We start from the raw sequence: 17,686 nt of genomic DNA on the forward strand, positions 1-17,686 counted from the left end.
TCATACTACATCTCTGCTAGATCTCTCGCTGTTGTGTTACACATATCTGAAGTTTAAGAAGGTACACTAAGGACAGAATCTGAGAAATTTTCAATATAAAATAAATAAGCTTTTGGCAGATGACCATAAAACAGGATAAGACAATCTGTGCAGAGACTGGCAGTTTAGGTTTTGTACCTCAAATTCACAGCTCTATTTTATTCCAGCCTACTTCTTTTATGTGCAAGATGTAGATGTCCAAAACAAGCACCAAACACTTGAATAATGCTTTAAAGCATGATGTTTCATTCTTACATAGCTGCAAATTTACAAACAAGGTAAATGGAATTTCTCTAAACTTTAGCAGACAAATTTGCCTTTAGGCAATAGGAAATTTAATCTTATACAGCTAGTTTTTCCCAATATCACACAGGATTTTATCAAAGATGTGCTTTCCCAACCATACATACTGGTTTATGTGATTCTACAATAAATAGAAATTATTGAATTGTTTTTGAATAAGGATTTTTACATGGTGTTGCATAGCATTTGAATTAGACCTGGTTTTAATTAGGAAAGCCTCTTAGGAAAGAAAGGTATCTTCATAACATTACTAGGATTAGTAGGACCTAATAATAATAATAGTATAATTAAAAAAGAATCTGTAATTTAATTAAACCCCTTAAGCACCTCTAAAATTGGACACTGCCACCAAATATCAGAAGAAAAGTTTGGAGTGGTGAAACTAAAACAACTTTACAGTTTCCACTTTCTATTCTTTGAGATACTCTGACTATTACTCAGCCTCTTCTATGGCCAGGTGAAAAGCAAATGACATTCCAGGGAAAACAGGGTGTATGCACCTCAGTATTGTGTACAATATTGTGCACAATATCATGCATCTTATATGAGTATGTATGCTATAGTATAGATTTTGTCCTTCCTTCAGCGGGTATATTCCCAAATTTACCTTTACCACTGCTGTATGGACACCCCCATTCAGGCAAGGGTCCAGTTGCAACAGTCTGGAACTAAAAATATGCTATTTCATCTTACTTCCCAGATAATTTACCAAGACAACTAGCAGAGTTTAAACTTGCTCAGGTTTCTGTATCAGTGAACAGATGGTGTAAATTCACCCTGAGATGCAGAACCTGCATCGTCCCTCTTTCTCAGAGAGCTTATTGCATATTAGTTTCTATGGAAGGAGACTCTATAGCTAAGGACACACTGTGATAGGCACTGTACAAGCATCACAAATTGAGAGTGTTTGTCCAGGGAGCTTAAATTTAAGTTTGAAATGAGAGACAGCAGGTGGATAAGACAGATGGAGAGGAAACAGAGAAATAGCAGTAAGACAGCTGTAACCAGAGCAATGAGCAGTGGTCACACCAGCTGGCTAATCACTGACAAGTGGTTTCTATCATTGCCACAAAGACAAGCTCGAAGGAAGGATTTAAAGTAGAAGTGAGGATTTTTGAAAGTTGTTTCCGCACAGAAGTGGGAACAGGAAAAAAATGACATTGTTTGTGTGAAAAACGCAATAAACAGGCAATCAGAAGTCAGGATTCCAACCAGCATAGCAGTGGAAATCTTCACCCTTAATGTGTATACGCAACTGCAGATGAGGTGGGAATAATCCTTGGAGGTTTTAAAAGTGACAGCATCTTGCTTAAAATGAGAGCTCCAATAAAGAAGATTAGTGAGTTTGCTCTTTGTAGCAATGAACACCGCAGTGACGTGTATAAACCCACGTAGAAATTAGATTTGTTGAAGAAAGACAAGTTTAAATATGACTAAGAAAGAGGAGGCAAAATTTCCTTGCTTACGTATACATAAAGACCTCAGCAGCACCAATTTCAATAGCAGTGATTGGGAGTCTGAATGGGACTTGGAAATGGATGTTGATGATTGGCATGTCTGCATTTTCATCCTCAAAAATAAAAGTCAGAAGGCTTTTCCTGTTACAACTTTTGGATCTCTGAGAACTTCCAGTTTTCCCCATACAGAGGATTTGTGTTGAGTCCTGATATCTGATGTCCTGCAGAGATGGATGGCTCTGTCACTAGGGAAACTTCACCCTCTCTTTCTATCAGCATCCAAAAATTATCAATAATTAAGAACTCATTTGGAGCAGGTTTTCTATTTAAGAGCACAGCTTTTCAGTTTTGGTACTTTATGCTCATCTTTGAATCTTGCATCTCTCTCTGTGCATCTCTCTCCTCTCCACAGATGGTTCCAACAGCTTGAGCTCTCCCCTTTGCAGATGATGCCAGATGCTCCCTCTCTAACAGGCAGCTTAATTCCCTTTCACCCACGTACACAAAAACAGGTGATATCAGATGCCCGCTCAATTCCAGGTCCCAGCAAATTGAGTGCCAACACACACACACACACACACACACACAGACACAAGCAAGATCTGCATATAGATCTGCACATAGTAAACAAATGAAGCCAGATATGTTTTCAGGAGTTACAACTTGCTGGAAGAACTTCATCTTTTGGTGGCACCTCCAATGTCTAATCAATATTTACTCTTCTCTCAGGAACTATTTATTCCCCTTTGTAAATCAACTGTAAATCAATTAAAATTTAATACCTGAGATTTAAGGGGCTGGTATAAGGTAGTTTGGTTTATATATATGAGGCAGATTTTCAATGCGGTCATTTGTAAGGTAAACATTTATCCCATTTATCTCTGTATCTCAACAAGTTCTGGATTCAACAGTTACTGGAACACTAATGAAGCAACCTTTTGTTTTGATGGAACAAATTGTGTAGATACAATATTTTCTCTGGGGGAAAAAAAAGTGTGTATATATGTGTGTGTTTGTGTGTATGTGTGTGTGTGTATATATCTATATCTATATCTATATCTATATCTATATCTATATCTATATCTATATCATCTATATCTATATCTATATATATATATATAGATATAGATATATAGATATATAGATATATAGATATATAGATATATAGATATATAGATATATAGATATATATCTAAAACCCCCAAAAACTGTAAAAAATTGTATGGTCTACTTCAGGATTGCTACAAAGTTAAATATTCTATTTCTAACTGGCATTTAGTGCCCCTTAAAACCTATCTCCATCACATCTATTCTTATTATTAAAAAAAAAGTATGACAATAAGTGAAGGGTGCTAAGGAATGATTTTGTCCTCTGCTGACAGTTAGTTTATTTTATATCCTTAAAACGTTTTGCAGATGTCAAACTGTTGATGATACTTTTCCTCAAACTTGTAGGCAGAGACAAGTGATACTCTGAAGCATGTTAAATGACAACATTGGTTATTTTCTCATCTTTTCCCACCTTGTACTGTAGGTGATCCTATTTCTTCTTGGGTTTAGCTATACAGAAAAATGCAAAGAGTTAGATCTGGAGATCAGAAGAAACCTACTAGGTTCTACACTGTAAGGGTCTAAGCATGAACTTAAGATTGCAGGACTGAGGATATTATGTTCTGTTATTAAAAGCTCTAAGTGACCAAAATCTATGGCTGGGATGGTTGACTAAATGACTCAGATGGCACTCACAGAATACACAAAGTTCTAGAAGTCTATATGAAACTAGTTTAAATTTTTTGAGTTACTGTGTTTTTAAAGGCAATTCCTGGATACAAAACTTGCTATGGTCTATAATGAGTAATTATCTCTTTATTAGTATCCCAAAAAACAGAAATTAGTCAAATAAAACCAGACAAATATTATATCAAATTCTTCCAAAAATATGCTAATCTTCTGTGAAACTTCTTGAAGATAATACTATAATTCAATATGGAGAGATATGAGCAAGATGTTTAATATTCTCTGGCTTTGGTAAAAAAGTATTTTTTGAAGTCTTGCCAGCATTCAAGACCATCTGTAATATTATGAGAGGGTTAGTCTTAGAAGAGCATTAGGTGACCCACTCCTTCCATGGGTCAACAGATCCTGCCAGAAGACTGCTCCAGCACAGACTTCCCACAGGGTCACAGTCCTCTTTGAGCATCTGCTTGTTCTGGTGTGGGGTGTTCCACAGGCTGGAGGTGGATCTCTGCTCCCCCTGGACCTCCATGGGCTGCAGGGGCATAACTGATCTCATCGTGGTCTTGGCCACAGGCTGCAGGGCAGTCTCTGCTCCAGCACCTGGATCACCCCCTCTACCTCTGTCTTCACGGACCTTGCTGCCTGCAGAGCTATTTCTCTCACATATTCTGACTCTTCTCTTCTCCAGCTGCAACTGCTGCTGCAAAGAGGGTTTTTTTTCTACAGAATCTAGGTCTGTATACCTCTAACTACTGAAACATTTCCACGTAAACACGTTATGATCTGTAAAAGTTGCTAGTAAGAAGTGCCTTTGGAATACAAAAAGTAATACTGAGGCAGATTAAATAAAATTATAGAAAAAGAAATAGTATTACAGTGGCAAAGAACAGATAAAAACTTAAGGCTGGTCAAAATCAAAAGAGTACATTCCTAATATGACTGCCCAAATGATTGGTGGTTTTCAGTCTGTGTCCTTCTTGCTTTATGGAAGCAGTCATTTCAATATTATACCTCTGCATATGGAGTAAAAGTACCCAGTGCAGGAAAGTGGTATTCTCAGATGTTTTGCTAGGCCATGAAAAGAGCTGTCTGGAATACATGTAATTGGTACTCTTGAACTTAGATAAAAAGATATCTAAAGTTACACAATGTTTGAATTAGGTCTGCCTCTTTCAGGGGAAAGTATTGATTTAGAAATTGTCCTAGGGCTTTCTTGAATGCTTTGGAAGGTCCAAGAACACAGCTGGTTAGGCATATCATCAGAGACTTTATGCTATATCTAATATATTTTGAATGCATAGGGAATGCCTACCTCTAGAGTTGATGTGCAGACCACTTGAAGATATGCAATAGTTTCACCATGTCAGACCTTTAACATGCAGTTTATGGGATATCTTTGGGAGCTTTTTTGTTCTAGCTATTTTGATCTATACAGTAAGGTTGTTGTGAGCACAGAAACACTGCAAGTCCTGGTCTTAGCACTGAGATATTCAGAACAGAGTATCTTCTTGACAGAGATGATAGACTCCACTAAGTCTTTTTTAACAAAATAGCATCTTCAATAGCAAATATTAACTCATCTCTAAATTCTTCACATTAGATTCCAGGACCAAAGGATTCAGATTACAGTTTAAATGTCTGGATTCTTCTTTAATTTATTGTACAAACATCATATTCAGAAATATTACACAGAATCACCTCTCCTTGGATGAGTGAAACTTAGCAGTGCTGCTCCCCATGAGGTTTTGAAAATAGCTGTTTCACTGCCTGATAGCATGAAAGTCTCCAGAAATGATCTGAAAGGTAATCATTAACTTAATGGCAAAAATAAAGACCCTTGATCACTGGATATTTTAGAGCAGGCTGGATAGTTGACTTTGTTTCTTGTTCCAAAATAGCTTAGATCTCAAGTTAATAAATTCACATCCAGCAACTGAACCTGCTTCTCAAAATGCTAAAACTGTATCAGTATAACTCAGTAAAATTTTGTTACTGTTGATGAAGATTTTATTTGTAAATCACCAACCTGGGGATATTGTAGCTCAATATAGACTGAATTTATTTTCTCAGGTTTTTTGACGTTTTTTCAATTACTAGAATATCAGACATGGTAGTGGTTTGTCATAACTACTCTTTATACTCACAGCTGAAGAATATATTCAGTACAGGAAGCTCCATGTGCAAACTGAAACTTGAGCTCTGAGTGGACAGGAGCCCCAGGAAGAGGCCAGGAACTTTCCTGTGCTTAGACAGTTAGGGCATAAAAGCCCAGGAATTACTTTGTTCTGGGTCCCTCCCTGCAGGCACCATCCTGAGCTGTTGTTCTTTTATTAAATTATTGCAAGATGATTAAATTACTTTAAGGATCTGGACATCTGAGACTGCTGTGGGAAAGCTGGGGTCGAGCTGGTGAGGAAATCTGGTCTGACTGTGTGAGTGGGGGGGGTGTGGCTGCAGAGGGGCTTCTGTCCCAGCTCAGGTGGTGGGAATGTGACTGCCAGAGTGGCTCCTGGATGGTCAGGCATGGAAGTTTCCTTAACACATATGACACTACTTGGATATTTAGAAAAATTATACAAGATGTGAATCTTCTTGGAAGCTGTGGGTGTATAAGACCTCGTTCTTAGTTACTCATTATGTGAGATAAATATCTTTAACCAGCAGTAAATCCAAGCAAACTTAATAGCACAGATGTTGGTAATTTCGTAAAAACTGTAGAAAAATATTCAAGGACTCACAATCACCATCCTGTAACTACTAAAACTTGGAAATGAGGATATACAGAAGAAAGAGGAAGAATGGGAAGTAATTATAATAACCTATGAGAACATGGCCAGTGGAGAAATGTTGCAAAGGTGGGCTGCTGTCCACAAAAAGGATACAGATAAAATCCAGTGGATAAACAATTATGTTGTTGTCCCAGAGATATTATCATGGGGTAGGAAAGAGAACTGTATCTATATCCCTTGGGTTGATGATTCAGTCTGATACATTTGAAATGAGATGGTGTTGCTGACTTTACTGAAATTCAGTGTATATAAATACAGAAAAAGTAATGTTTCTCAATGACCTTTACATTATTTGCTCTCAAGTGTTTTCTTTCTTTTAGACTAAGTCCATTTTGGAGTAGTTTTGCTCAGCCTTTAGTTCTTAGCAGACTTGCGCCAGAGTCAGAGCCTGTCCAGAGAGGAAAATCAGCAAAGTACTTAGAACAATGACAATGTCTAGAATCTGTTTATGAGTATGACAGTGCAACTTCCTTTGAATTATGCTCTTCTTGGTCAACAGGTTGGCTGAAAAGCTCTAAATTGAAATATTGACTTATTGAAATTGGAGCAACTGACTAAGGTTTGTGTCAAAAGGTAACACTGCAAAAGAAAGCTCAGTTCTCTGTACAACTTTTTTTCTAACCTATTTCCTTAGGAACTCTGGCTAAAACTTGATGAAATGTCAAATCTTCACAGGTTTGCCCTTAATGAGCAAAACTTCAATTATACTTCAAGGCATTCTACTTCTTTGAGGCTTTTTTTCCCCCTTTCTTGAAACTCTCAGTCTCCAGCTGTTAAAGTGCTTCAGAGACCAGGGAGGTATTATTGATTTTCCTTTTCAAAAAAAAAAAAGAAAAAGAAAAAAAGAAAAAGAAAAAAAGGAAAAGAACCCCAAAACAAAAATAAAAAGTAAAAGAAAGAAAAAGAAAAAAAACCCCAAACCACTAACTCCAGCCACAGTATGAATACTGGACTGTTGCATTTTTTTGCATCCAGCTTCTAAACTCTTTATGTTCTAAATCCAGATGACTCTTACTAATGTATTTTCAGTACAAATATTTAAAATTTATAGATCCTCCCTTCCTTTCAATGTCACAGTTATATTTTATAAATAGCAGTAATGAAACTGAGGGGCCCGTCCAGGTTTATACTCATACAGAGGAGAAGAGAGCTTGTCCATGGTCCAGTTCACTGATTGCACAGATTTAAATATCTGTTTAATATATTTTCTCAAACTTGAAATTTCCTGATGACAGTAATTAGGCAAATGCAAACTGTTCTTTTATTCAATATAGTGCAGCATTATTATTACCTTCTTATTATGTGACACATATAACTGTTAGCTATAAAAAGTTGCACGGTTTTTTAGAAGGTTTATTTTTTTTATCAATTTCAAAAATTAATATGTCAATATAATATACTGAATATATGAATATGTAAATATGATATATTTTATCACGCATAAGAAAATCTCAAGGAAATAATAAATGCAATACAATTACAGTAACTTTTCTTTCCACATTGACTATATCTGTTTTTAAGGAAGAGTTTTAACTGGCTTCTTAAAGTACTTCAAATTATTATCCCTCATCTTGGGATATGCACAGTAACATTGACATTTGGTCTTATAGTTTTACAGTGATTAAAAAATTCAAATGTTAAAATGTATCTGAATTAAATTCATATCAACTTTTAGTGTTAGAAGTATAAAGATGGGAAGATATGATCTGGGACATGTTTCTCACTAGAGCTGCTTCTAAGGGAAGAAATATAATGAAAACCACAACACAGCACTAAATCAGAAAAGATTGCTTAAGATTTAGTTGCATTACACAGACTATTTATATCCCACCAGTGAAAGAGAGTAAAGGACTCAAAAAAGATGGAATTCCAAACATCTTTTCCATCAGAGTTAACTGGTGACATATTTAATTACTGGTGAAGTGTCTCAAAAACATTGTATTCGCAGTATTAAATGTGAAATTTATTTAATGGCATCTGTGATTATAATCTACATTGTTAATACACCAGATAAGCTGGCTAGGGGGAAAGGACTATTCTTATCCTCCAGATAAGGAACATATAAATAGTCCACCCTCTTAGTGGTTGCAGTGTGACATGAGGTGTGCAAGTCCTTTTAGCTCTAATTGGATTTAGAGACTTAGAGAAAAGCAAAGCAACTAGAAAAATACATTCCTAATTATCAGTTTTAGAAGATGATAGTTGTCAAGAAATGGCTTTTATGGGCTTTATAGGGAGAGTATGGACACTTATATAATTATTTCCTCACTTTCTGCGGACATGCTGTAAAAATATTAATTTACCCATTTCAGAAAGGTGTTGAAAGAAGAAAATAAAAGGACTGTCATTGTGCACAGCATGATGTTCAGCTCTAAATGTAACAAGGCATTGTCCAGCAAAACTGCTGTGGTTATAGAGCAAACAATCCCATCTAGAAAGTGTTTTCATCCCAAAGTAAACTCAAACCTGTCAATTGAGAGGATTTAAATGACAACACATTCTACTTTTGATGTTGATTTTGATTTAAAAGCTCATTACGAATTTTTGAAATGGTTCTCTTTCTTATTAAAAAAAAAAGAAAGGAAACCTTCCAGCTATTGTCTAAAAAATTAGAATATTGATTCTCTTTTTGTAAAATATGCTATAAACAAAAGAAAGACACTTTTAATAATTCTTATCTAGCTTTATATAAGTCTCAAAATTACAGTGGTTATTCTTTCAATATTACAGTACTCAAGTTGTTTTCAGATTAATATTTATTACTCTTAACAAGCTTTACATATAAAAAAATGTTTCATTTTTAAACTTCCAGACCTCTACTCCTATTTTTATGTCCTCTCACCAGACTGCTAGACAAGAGAAGACAAATCTCACCCTTAAAGTAAAGCAGCCAGACACAAAATTCAGGTGCTGTTCAGCGGTCTGTCATTTCAATAGGCAGTTTTACCGTGTCAATTAGTCTAATGCAAGCTAGGTAGCTCTAAGTTTACTATCAATATTATGTCTCTATGGGCTTTTTAAGTTAAAAGGCACTAACTGCAGACATCAAAAAGAAGAAAAAAAATCACTTCCATGCCACAAAAAACTAGAGAAACTTCTTCAGCGTCTCAGCTGGTATTTGATTTCTCAGAGTTGGATACGAGCATGCTACACAAGGTAGGATTTTCTAGGACTTTTTTCTTAGACATGATGCAGAAGTATCCTGACTGGTAGAAACTGTTACATATTTTGCTCTTTAGATTGCTAGGTCATTTATGAAGTTTCTGTCTATATATTCTAATCTCTATCAACTATTATCAGAAAAAAAGAGTGTGTTCAATAGAATAAGATACAAAGAGAAATAGCATTCCATAAATAGCAAGAGTTTTTCTGATAAAAAATGAAGAGGCTTCTAACTCTAAGGCATATTACAAACCTTGGCTTATCAGGGTTGGAAATGAGACATTCCTAAAACTAAAGATAAAAAGCTCCTCAGGAGAAAAAGGAACCAAAAGTTTGGACAAAATAAGAGGAGATGCAAGATTCCCAGAACATTGCTTGACTTGACCTTTACGTACTACCTTGCTATAAAATTTGCTTGAAATAGAGCTAAGATAATGAGTTTTTCAGGAAATGTGGAGTCTAGAAGACTTCTCTTGTGTCTTCCAAAACTCCTGTCAGGCTAAATATTTTTCAAAGAGGAAAGAAACAGTAGTTTTGAGTTTGGGCTTTTAAAATTATTATTATTATTGTTGTTTGTGGGTTTTGTTTGTTTGTTTGTTGGTTTTTGTTGGTTTTTGGTAGTTTTTATGGTCTGAGGTTTTGGGGAAGCTTTTTATTTTTTGTAGCTTAATAAACATATATACAACCTTCAACTTCTGTAATTTAAGCAGTTGGAAGGTAATTACAAAAGCAAAGCCCAAGGAATAATTCCTCACATTTATATCTGCTTTGTTAATTAAATTCCCAGAAAATCCTGTGTAAAGGTGAAACCTCACTGATTTCAGGTTCTAATTTTTTTGGTGATTTTCAAATAATTAAACCAGCTGGAAATGTAAATTAAGCATTAGGTTAACATTAATATAAATTTCTCAGTCACATTTAGGCTAATTGATATTCAACTAATAATGAGTTATAGCAACTTTGGTGCCAATTATTGTAAGAAATTAACACACTGAGTTAGTCTTACAAAAGAGGTAATTTTTCATGACTTCTGTTGAGCATAAGCAAAGCAATGTGTTTAGTCAATTTTTAACATCTTCATTCATTATCTGGAAGAAAACAGAAGCAGAATGTTGATTAAACTTATGTACATGCTTAAGCCTATTGTTAACATTTAGAAGGAAATTAAGGGAATAAAAAGTGACACAAAAATATAAGATACTGGTTTATAAAAAATAATTGCTAATGTTAATATTCTTTCTAAATAATTTGAAGAATTAGTGAAAAATCAACTGTTATTGTAGAAGAGGTAACAGACGGATGTAAAAAAGACCTGTCTTCATAGAAGAATTTAGAGAGGAAGTGACCTCAGGATATTTCTAGTTCAGCTCCCTGTTTAAATTAGGGTCAAATCTGAGAGCAAAACAGACTGATTAGAGTTGTGTCTAGTCAAACCTTGCTAATCAACAAAGACAGAAACAGCACAGCCTCTTTGAGAAAACCTTTAGTCACTCGTCATGATGAGAAGATTTATCCTTAATTTCAATCTGACGCCCTCTTTTTCACAGTTGCTCTCGTAGTTTCTTACTGTCAAAGTCTCCATCTCTCAAATCTCAAGGTTCAAGTCTCATCAAAGCAGTTTCTGAAGTCTTCATCAATTGTAAATTGGCTCTGGGAAACATTGTCTTGTGACAGGAGGTAGACTTTGGTCAAGAGTAGAAGTTCCTGAGCTGCTGCTCTTCCTAGCAATGGTAATGGCTGAACTTCTGCATCTAGGGCTAAGAATTTGCTTCATTTGAGGGGCATTGCTACTTCATTTCCACTTTCTGTGGTGTTGGAGGAAAGAGCCGTGAACCTCACTTGCTACAAGCACGTCCTACCCCGTACTATGCAGCAGGGTTTGACATTTCTTAAAACTCTGTCATGCTTGTGAGCACTAGATTATAAACCAAAGTTAATCACAGTTGTTATGATCCTTCAGCTGCTCATCTGTTTGACCAAGCATTTCCTTTGCTCCTTAAAAGTAGGCTGTTTGGCAGTCACCTCTACCTGCTTCTGCAATGAGGTAGAAAATAGAATACTTTTAACTGTCTCTCATTATTGGCATAGATTCTGCTGAAATTCCTGCTTCACACCTAAAGAAACAGATCCAATAAAAGAAATTACTTGTGTCAAGTCAACAGTGTCCCCTATATTCCTCCAAAACATGGTGGGACATAAAGTAGACATTCAACCTTGATTATTTATGCACAAATATTACATATTCTATTCTTAATCAACAGAAAATTTTCACTAATTCACTCCAAGTTATATGAACATCAAAATTCAAGATGCTTTGCTTTCCCCCCAGTAAATTCTGTATTCATTTCCCCCCTGCCCACTCAAATACCTTTAATTGTATTAAACAAGAAATAATCCCACAACTTTATAGTTGAACTATACTGACATGTGTGTCAGATATGAGTGTTGCTCATGCTCTCTTAATTATTAGATTTCATTCTTTCTCTAGATGCAAAAGAACAATTCTGGTACAATATTACTAACAAAAGTATATCTTCGTTCAGTGATTCTATTGGAGAATGATTGTACCTGGAGAGACTGCAGTACACCAGTAGAAATTCTGTGGAACTTCAGTGGAAATCTGTGAAAGTTGTGCTAATTTTAGCATTAAAGGGTGTGAAAGATGTTTTACACCCAGATAAATGAACAATTGATTAAGCAAGTAACTCACTCTCATCTGGTTTATTAATGTATTCAGAATAACACATAGAATTCAAATTTAACCAGAAGGTTATGATTAGTAAAATGGAAAGAAGGGATTACAAGCTCAGGGAAAAATATTTGCTTTAAAGGATAGAGAATATGTGAATAGCAAGCAAGAGATTACAGAGTGCAGAAACAAGTACCTAATATATATTAATATATCTTAAAAGAGATGATCTGTAATATATTTTTGAGAAGTAGTACTGCTACAAAGCTATATATTAGGAAGTTCAGCACAGTATGAATAATTTTATGCAACTTAAGCCAGTTAAGGCTTCTTTGACATAGGAATAGATTGGATATGATTTCTCCAGCTTTCTGCCTCAAATTTCTGATGCATGTGTTAATCAGTTTTGCTTAAATAAGGGTGTCATGACATTGTCCATAGATATCATGTAGTGACCAATTCATTCAAACAACTTTGTTTTCTGAGATTTCCCTGAGAAATATAAATAACCATCAAAAGAACAGCATCATTTCCATCTGCCTTTCTTCCTCTTAGGAGTATTGGAATTGGGTTATTCCAACGTCATTTCAATTCTTCTTTCTTTGTTAAACAACTATCCCAAACAACTTACTTAGAAAGTGAAATCTTCTTATTTCATTAAATTGTCTTTCCACATTATGTTGCTGTCCAAAAATGCTGATGTATATAAGCCATCAAACATGGCAAATTTGTTTTCATTAGGAAGCTTTTCAATTGTGTCTGTGTGTTGTTTCATAATCTTCTTATACGTAACCTCTAGGAATCGCAGGGAGATGAGAGGAGCACAGATCGCCTGCTTGCTTTTTATTTCTCCTCCTGAGATTTCACTGCTGCTTCCAGCACATTTAACATAATCTTTACAAAAACAAATCTCTTTTGTCTTACTAAGCCTTATCTACCAAGCTCCTTTTTAGAGTCTGGATATGAATAATATAATGATATGAATTTTAAGATTTTATAGACTGTATGCAGAAGAAGAATACTAATGTGTCTTATTGGACACATTAGAAAACCAGTGCCATATTGATATTTCATATTCCAATGCCAAGATGGTTTATTGATTTTCCTAAACTTATGCCCAGAATGTATTAGAACCATAAAGGATCACAAATATGAATAAATTGGTTTTATACAGTCAGAATTATAAAATAGTATAAGGAGAAAATAAGCAAGCAGAAATTTAAAATGACTTAGTGTTAAGAAAATGCATTATGAATGGTTTAACACTTTCAATATTATTGTTTTAAAAAAATATTAATGTTTATTTGTGAGCTTATAAATATTTTAGTGTATACAGTGCTCAGAATAATAGCTGTATTTTATGAATAATAAAAAGCCAAAACATGTAAGAAAAATATGTAAATTGCTAAATATGAAAATAGTAAATGTAGGGGATTTTTTAAACAATATGCTTTCTGTGAAAAACTTCAGAGAAAAAAAAATTATGATATTATTATACAGGTCATTAATCTATCCAGTTTCTAAATCTTACTGATTTTGTGTTCATATAAAGTAAGATATTTTTCTTCCCTTTTATGTACTATTCTGATTTTGTTTTTATTAGCAGATATCTAAAGAAAACATGCCCTTAGGAGTGGTAAAGTAAATTTACCTGTACTTTATAATGGAGATGCTCAAGGGGACTACAAAGATTTTCAGAACCAGTACACTATATTACAAATACCTTACGAAATGGTTTATGTTCATATTTTAGTCTGTCTTCTTTTTTTGTTGTTTTTAATTCCAAAAAGGCCTTTTATATATATCTTAGTTACCCTTTACTCAGCTCTCAGCAGGTTTAAAAGTGCCCTACAAAAAGCACATGTATATTCATAAGAAATAAACAGCATTTAGAACAGGGGCAATATTTTTTAATTGCATTTATATTTCTTGGTAAGTTTGGGGTGTTTTATTGTTCAAGGAAATGAGAGGTTTATAGTGCAGGCTGGGTCAAGGCAGAGTGCTGAAAGGCTCTGTGCATTAACATCTCTTTACAACTCTGCAAAAGGCACTCCACTGCTGACTTACAGCACCTCTGCTGCTCTCACACTGCTTGTGTACCCATTTTCACAGTGCCAAGGCTGTCAGATTTGTGTTGAGCTGCATGGTGGGTCTTGAGCTAGTGAGCTTTCCACTGAAGACTACAAAAAGATCACCAAAATAAATCCATGCTTTCTCTAACCTGGATGTAAAAGGAATGTAAACCAAACAGTCCTTTCTTTGACTACTTCAGTAATCCTAACACTTACTCTCATTCTGATAACAAAGATGTGACTTCTGTACTTTCACACCTTCCTAAATGTCAGTCAAGCAGCTTCTGAATGAAGCTCCTAAATTTATTGTAAATGATATAGGACTTGGGAGTTCCAGAAAAAAGCTTTTTTGTTGAATTACAGTGAGAAATCCCTGCTTCATAGAGGATGTTTAAGTGCTGTTACAAGACTGAGAGTAGAGTTATCTGCCGTTGAATGTGATAAGCAAGAGGAACTGGGAGAACTTGGCAATTCCAGGGTCATGAAAGCCTTTGACACTGAAACTTAGGTATAATCACTGATTATTCATATAATCACTATGTGACAGAGAAAAGTTTCATAGCAGGTAAAAAGACAATCAGTTTTCATGTCCTCTTGTCCCACTTCAGCTTGTACTGAAGACATTTGTGGGAGATGGAACTCTTCTTTTGTAACAATCTCTTTAGAATCTGATTTCTGAATCTACTTGGTATCTGAACCACATAGACTAAAATGACAGCCAGTATTTAACTATTCCAGTTGAGAGGTTTCAGTTAATCAGAACAATACAACTTTTGCAGAATTTATAAACCATTCATACACAGATTAGAAAATTCCTTCTACCCAAAGCATCCTACAATTTAGCTACACAGATTAGAAAATTCATTCTACTCAAAACATCCTACAATTTAGCTACTTAATATCCTTGCTTTACACCAAATTACAGTGAATCATACTGAGAAGACACATGGATAGGTGGAAAAAAAACCCATGTAAATGTTTTTTATCCATATCTTCATAATTTGATTTCTAGAGGAAAAAAAAAGGAAAAGAGATATGCATCCATGCAATAAACTCAGCAAAGTGGAATTATAACCTCCCCTTCCAAATTTAAATATGCAGGTTAAAACTTTGTGTATGGGTTGCATATATATGACTCGTATTCTTTTTATTTGTCTGCTCACCAACGCTCTATTTGACTACTTCTTTTGACAATAGAATTAAATTTCCTGATTCCTCTTGTTTTAGAAGACTCTAAGGGAGCCAATTGCAGACCTCTGACTCAAACTCTCCTCAAGACATGCAGCAGTTTATTTCTAGAAATCACTATAAAGGTTTCTCTGACACCTTAAATTACATTCAGTTTAGTTCTCTCAGAAACCTTTCAATTTTAATTGGTTCATCAGAACAGTTTCGTTCATTTTATTGTGCTGTGTCATAACTCTTTTGTTGCTCCTAAGATTCAGCTTTACTAGAGGGGAGAGGGGAGGGAGAAATTTATTCATTCCAGATTATTTTGAGGGAAAGTCTCTTCACTCTTATTTGTTGGTGAGTCGACAGACTAAGTTTTTGTCATTTAAAGCTAAAATAATCTTGTCTTTAGGGCTCTGTTCAGACAGTTTCCTGACACCAACTTGAGATTTGACATTTTGCTGGCACTCCAAGCTGCACACCAAGCCTGCGTGTTTGAGAGTTCCTGGCACTTCACTGTATGGATCAGTTCCTGTGCAATCTAACAGCATGGTGTAATCTTTTATGAAGTATTTCTGGTAGACAAAATAATTGATTTACAGCAATAGATGCATTTTTCCTGCTTCTTCTTTCCTGTGGGGTCTGAATGTCAAAGGCACTAATAAGACTGTTATGGATATTAATAATATCTTAATAGAGATGAACTAGAGTGTCTTTAGTGCATTGTGTTTTCATCTGTGACATTTAGAACCATAACTTAAAAGTAGATTGTTAAAAATAAATTTATAACTGTTCATTGTTAAAAAGTAAAAAACGAAATCTATAATGACAAGAAATTCTAGATTCCAAGATTTACTAAAAAGCATTCTTTCAAGTAAATTAATTTTAAAACCACCGAATCTCTTCCTGCTTTTAAGAAAAGGGGTGAAAAATGCATCCTCAGATGTTGTTCTATTTGAGAGGTATTGCATTTAGCCAATTAAACTCCGTAAAAGATATTTTATTGATTTTAAGGCAACTCTTGACACTATGAAAGCTATTAAAAGCTTAACAGGGTAACACATAATTCAATAAATTTTCACTTAAATAAAAACCCAATTAAGTATTACACTTGTATACAAATATTGAAAGATTGAAGTTTGAAAATGAGGGATTTTTCTCTAGCCTCCTAACCTGTAATGTCAATACCTCAGGTACTGAAAGCTACTTGAAAATATCTACAAAGTTAATTTTTTAAAATATATAATTAAAAATTTTTCTTTAACTTATTCCCAGTATTAAATGAGAAACATATAATTCAACTTCACAAATTCTGTCTTTTTCTTAAACTGCTGCCAGTGATGAATTTGCCATGGATGAATTTCCTCATGATTTTGGTGCTGAGACTCCATGTAAAAAGAACTTTACAATGTTCCAATTACAGACTTTTTTCAGACTACGTCACACACTGAATTATTATTACTCGGACAGAGGCAGATTTTCAAGAACAGGGGTAATACCATGATGCAGACTATGTTGATGCCACTGCTACTTGAAAGGACAAATATGTAATAGAAAAAATTAGTTAAGCTCTTGATACAATCTAATAAATCAGTCATTTTGAAAATATTTAAATAGAATTGTTTTGCAGAGCTGTTTTTCAGTAAACATACTGACAACATAATTTTGAAATCCACACGAGAAATAGAAAAAGGCCACAATACTTTCTCATAAATATATGTGGTTTTTCCCTATGGATTACAGAGATTATTATTAATTTTTTTCCATCTTTTTCCTATGTGCAAAAGAATTCTATGTTTTACTAGATACATAGTGTATTTTTCATAAAATCTGTGAAGGAAGTATTGTGCTTATGGGACACTCAAAGTGACAATCATACTAGATCTAATTTATCCATTCAAAATCCCAATGCTTCCTATACTAATCTCTTTCCAACACAATATATAGGATAGAAAAACTTTTTTTAATGATTCAAGCAACAAGCCTATTGAATATACCACCTGAGACACAGTAAGATCATATTAAGAGCTCATATGCTGGTGTACAGTCATATGCACTGTTAAACAGCAAAAACAGAATTTAATTTAGTAGCATGGACATATACAGGCTTTTCAAACAAACCAAGATTCTGAGTAAATCTATTATTGTATCACCCTGTTTCTGAGGTATTTTGTGTTTGAGAAATGTCCTTAAATTAATGCATCCTTTTCATTTTACAAGGAACTGTATGGGGGATTGGACTAAATGATCTGCAGAGGTCCCCTCCTA

The 17,686-nt window shown here is 34.6% G+C and overlaps 1 protein-coding gene across 1 annotated transcript in view; it reads right to left on the reverse strand.

Annotated features, from left to right (window-relative positions):
• Positions 1-4,092, reverse strand: part of LOC127059345 (basic proline-rich protein-like) — a 49,205-nt gene extending 45,113 nt beyond the window's left edge. Inside the window, exon 1 of the mRNA XM_050971890.1 lies at positions 3,969-4,092. Within this exon, the coding sequence (XP_050827847.1) occupies positions 3,969-4,092 (124 nt within the window). The remainder of the gene's footprint in view (positions 1-3,968) is intronic.
• Positions 4,093-17,686: the final 13,594 nt, after the last annotated feature.

This window comes from Serinus canaria, chromosome 3, assembly GCF_022539315.1.
Source record: "Serinus canaria isolate serCan28SL12 chromosome 3, serCan2020, whole genome shotgun sequence".
Taxonomy (NCBI): domain Eukaryota; kingdom Metazoa; phylum Chordata; class Aves; order Passeriformes; family Fringillidae; genus Serinus; species Serinus canaria.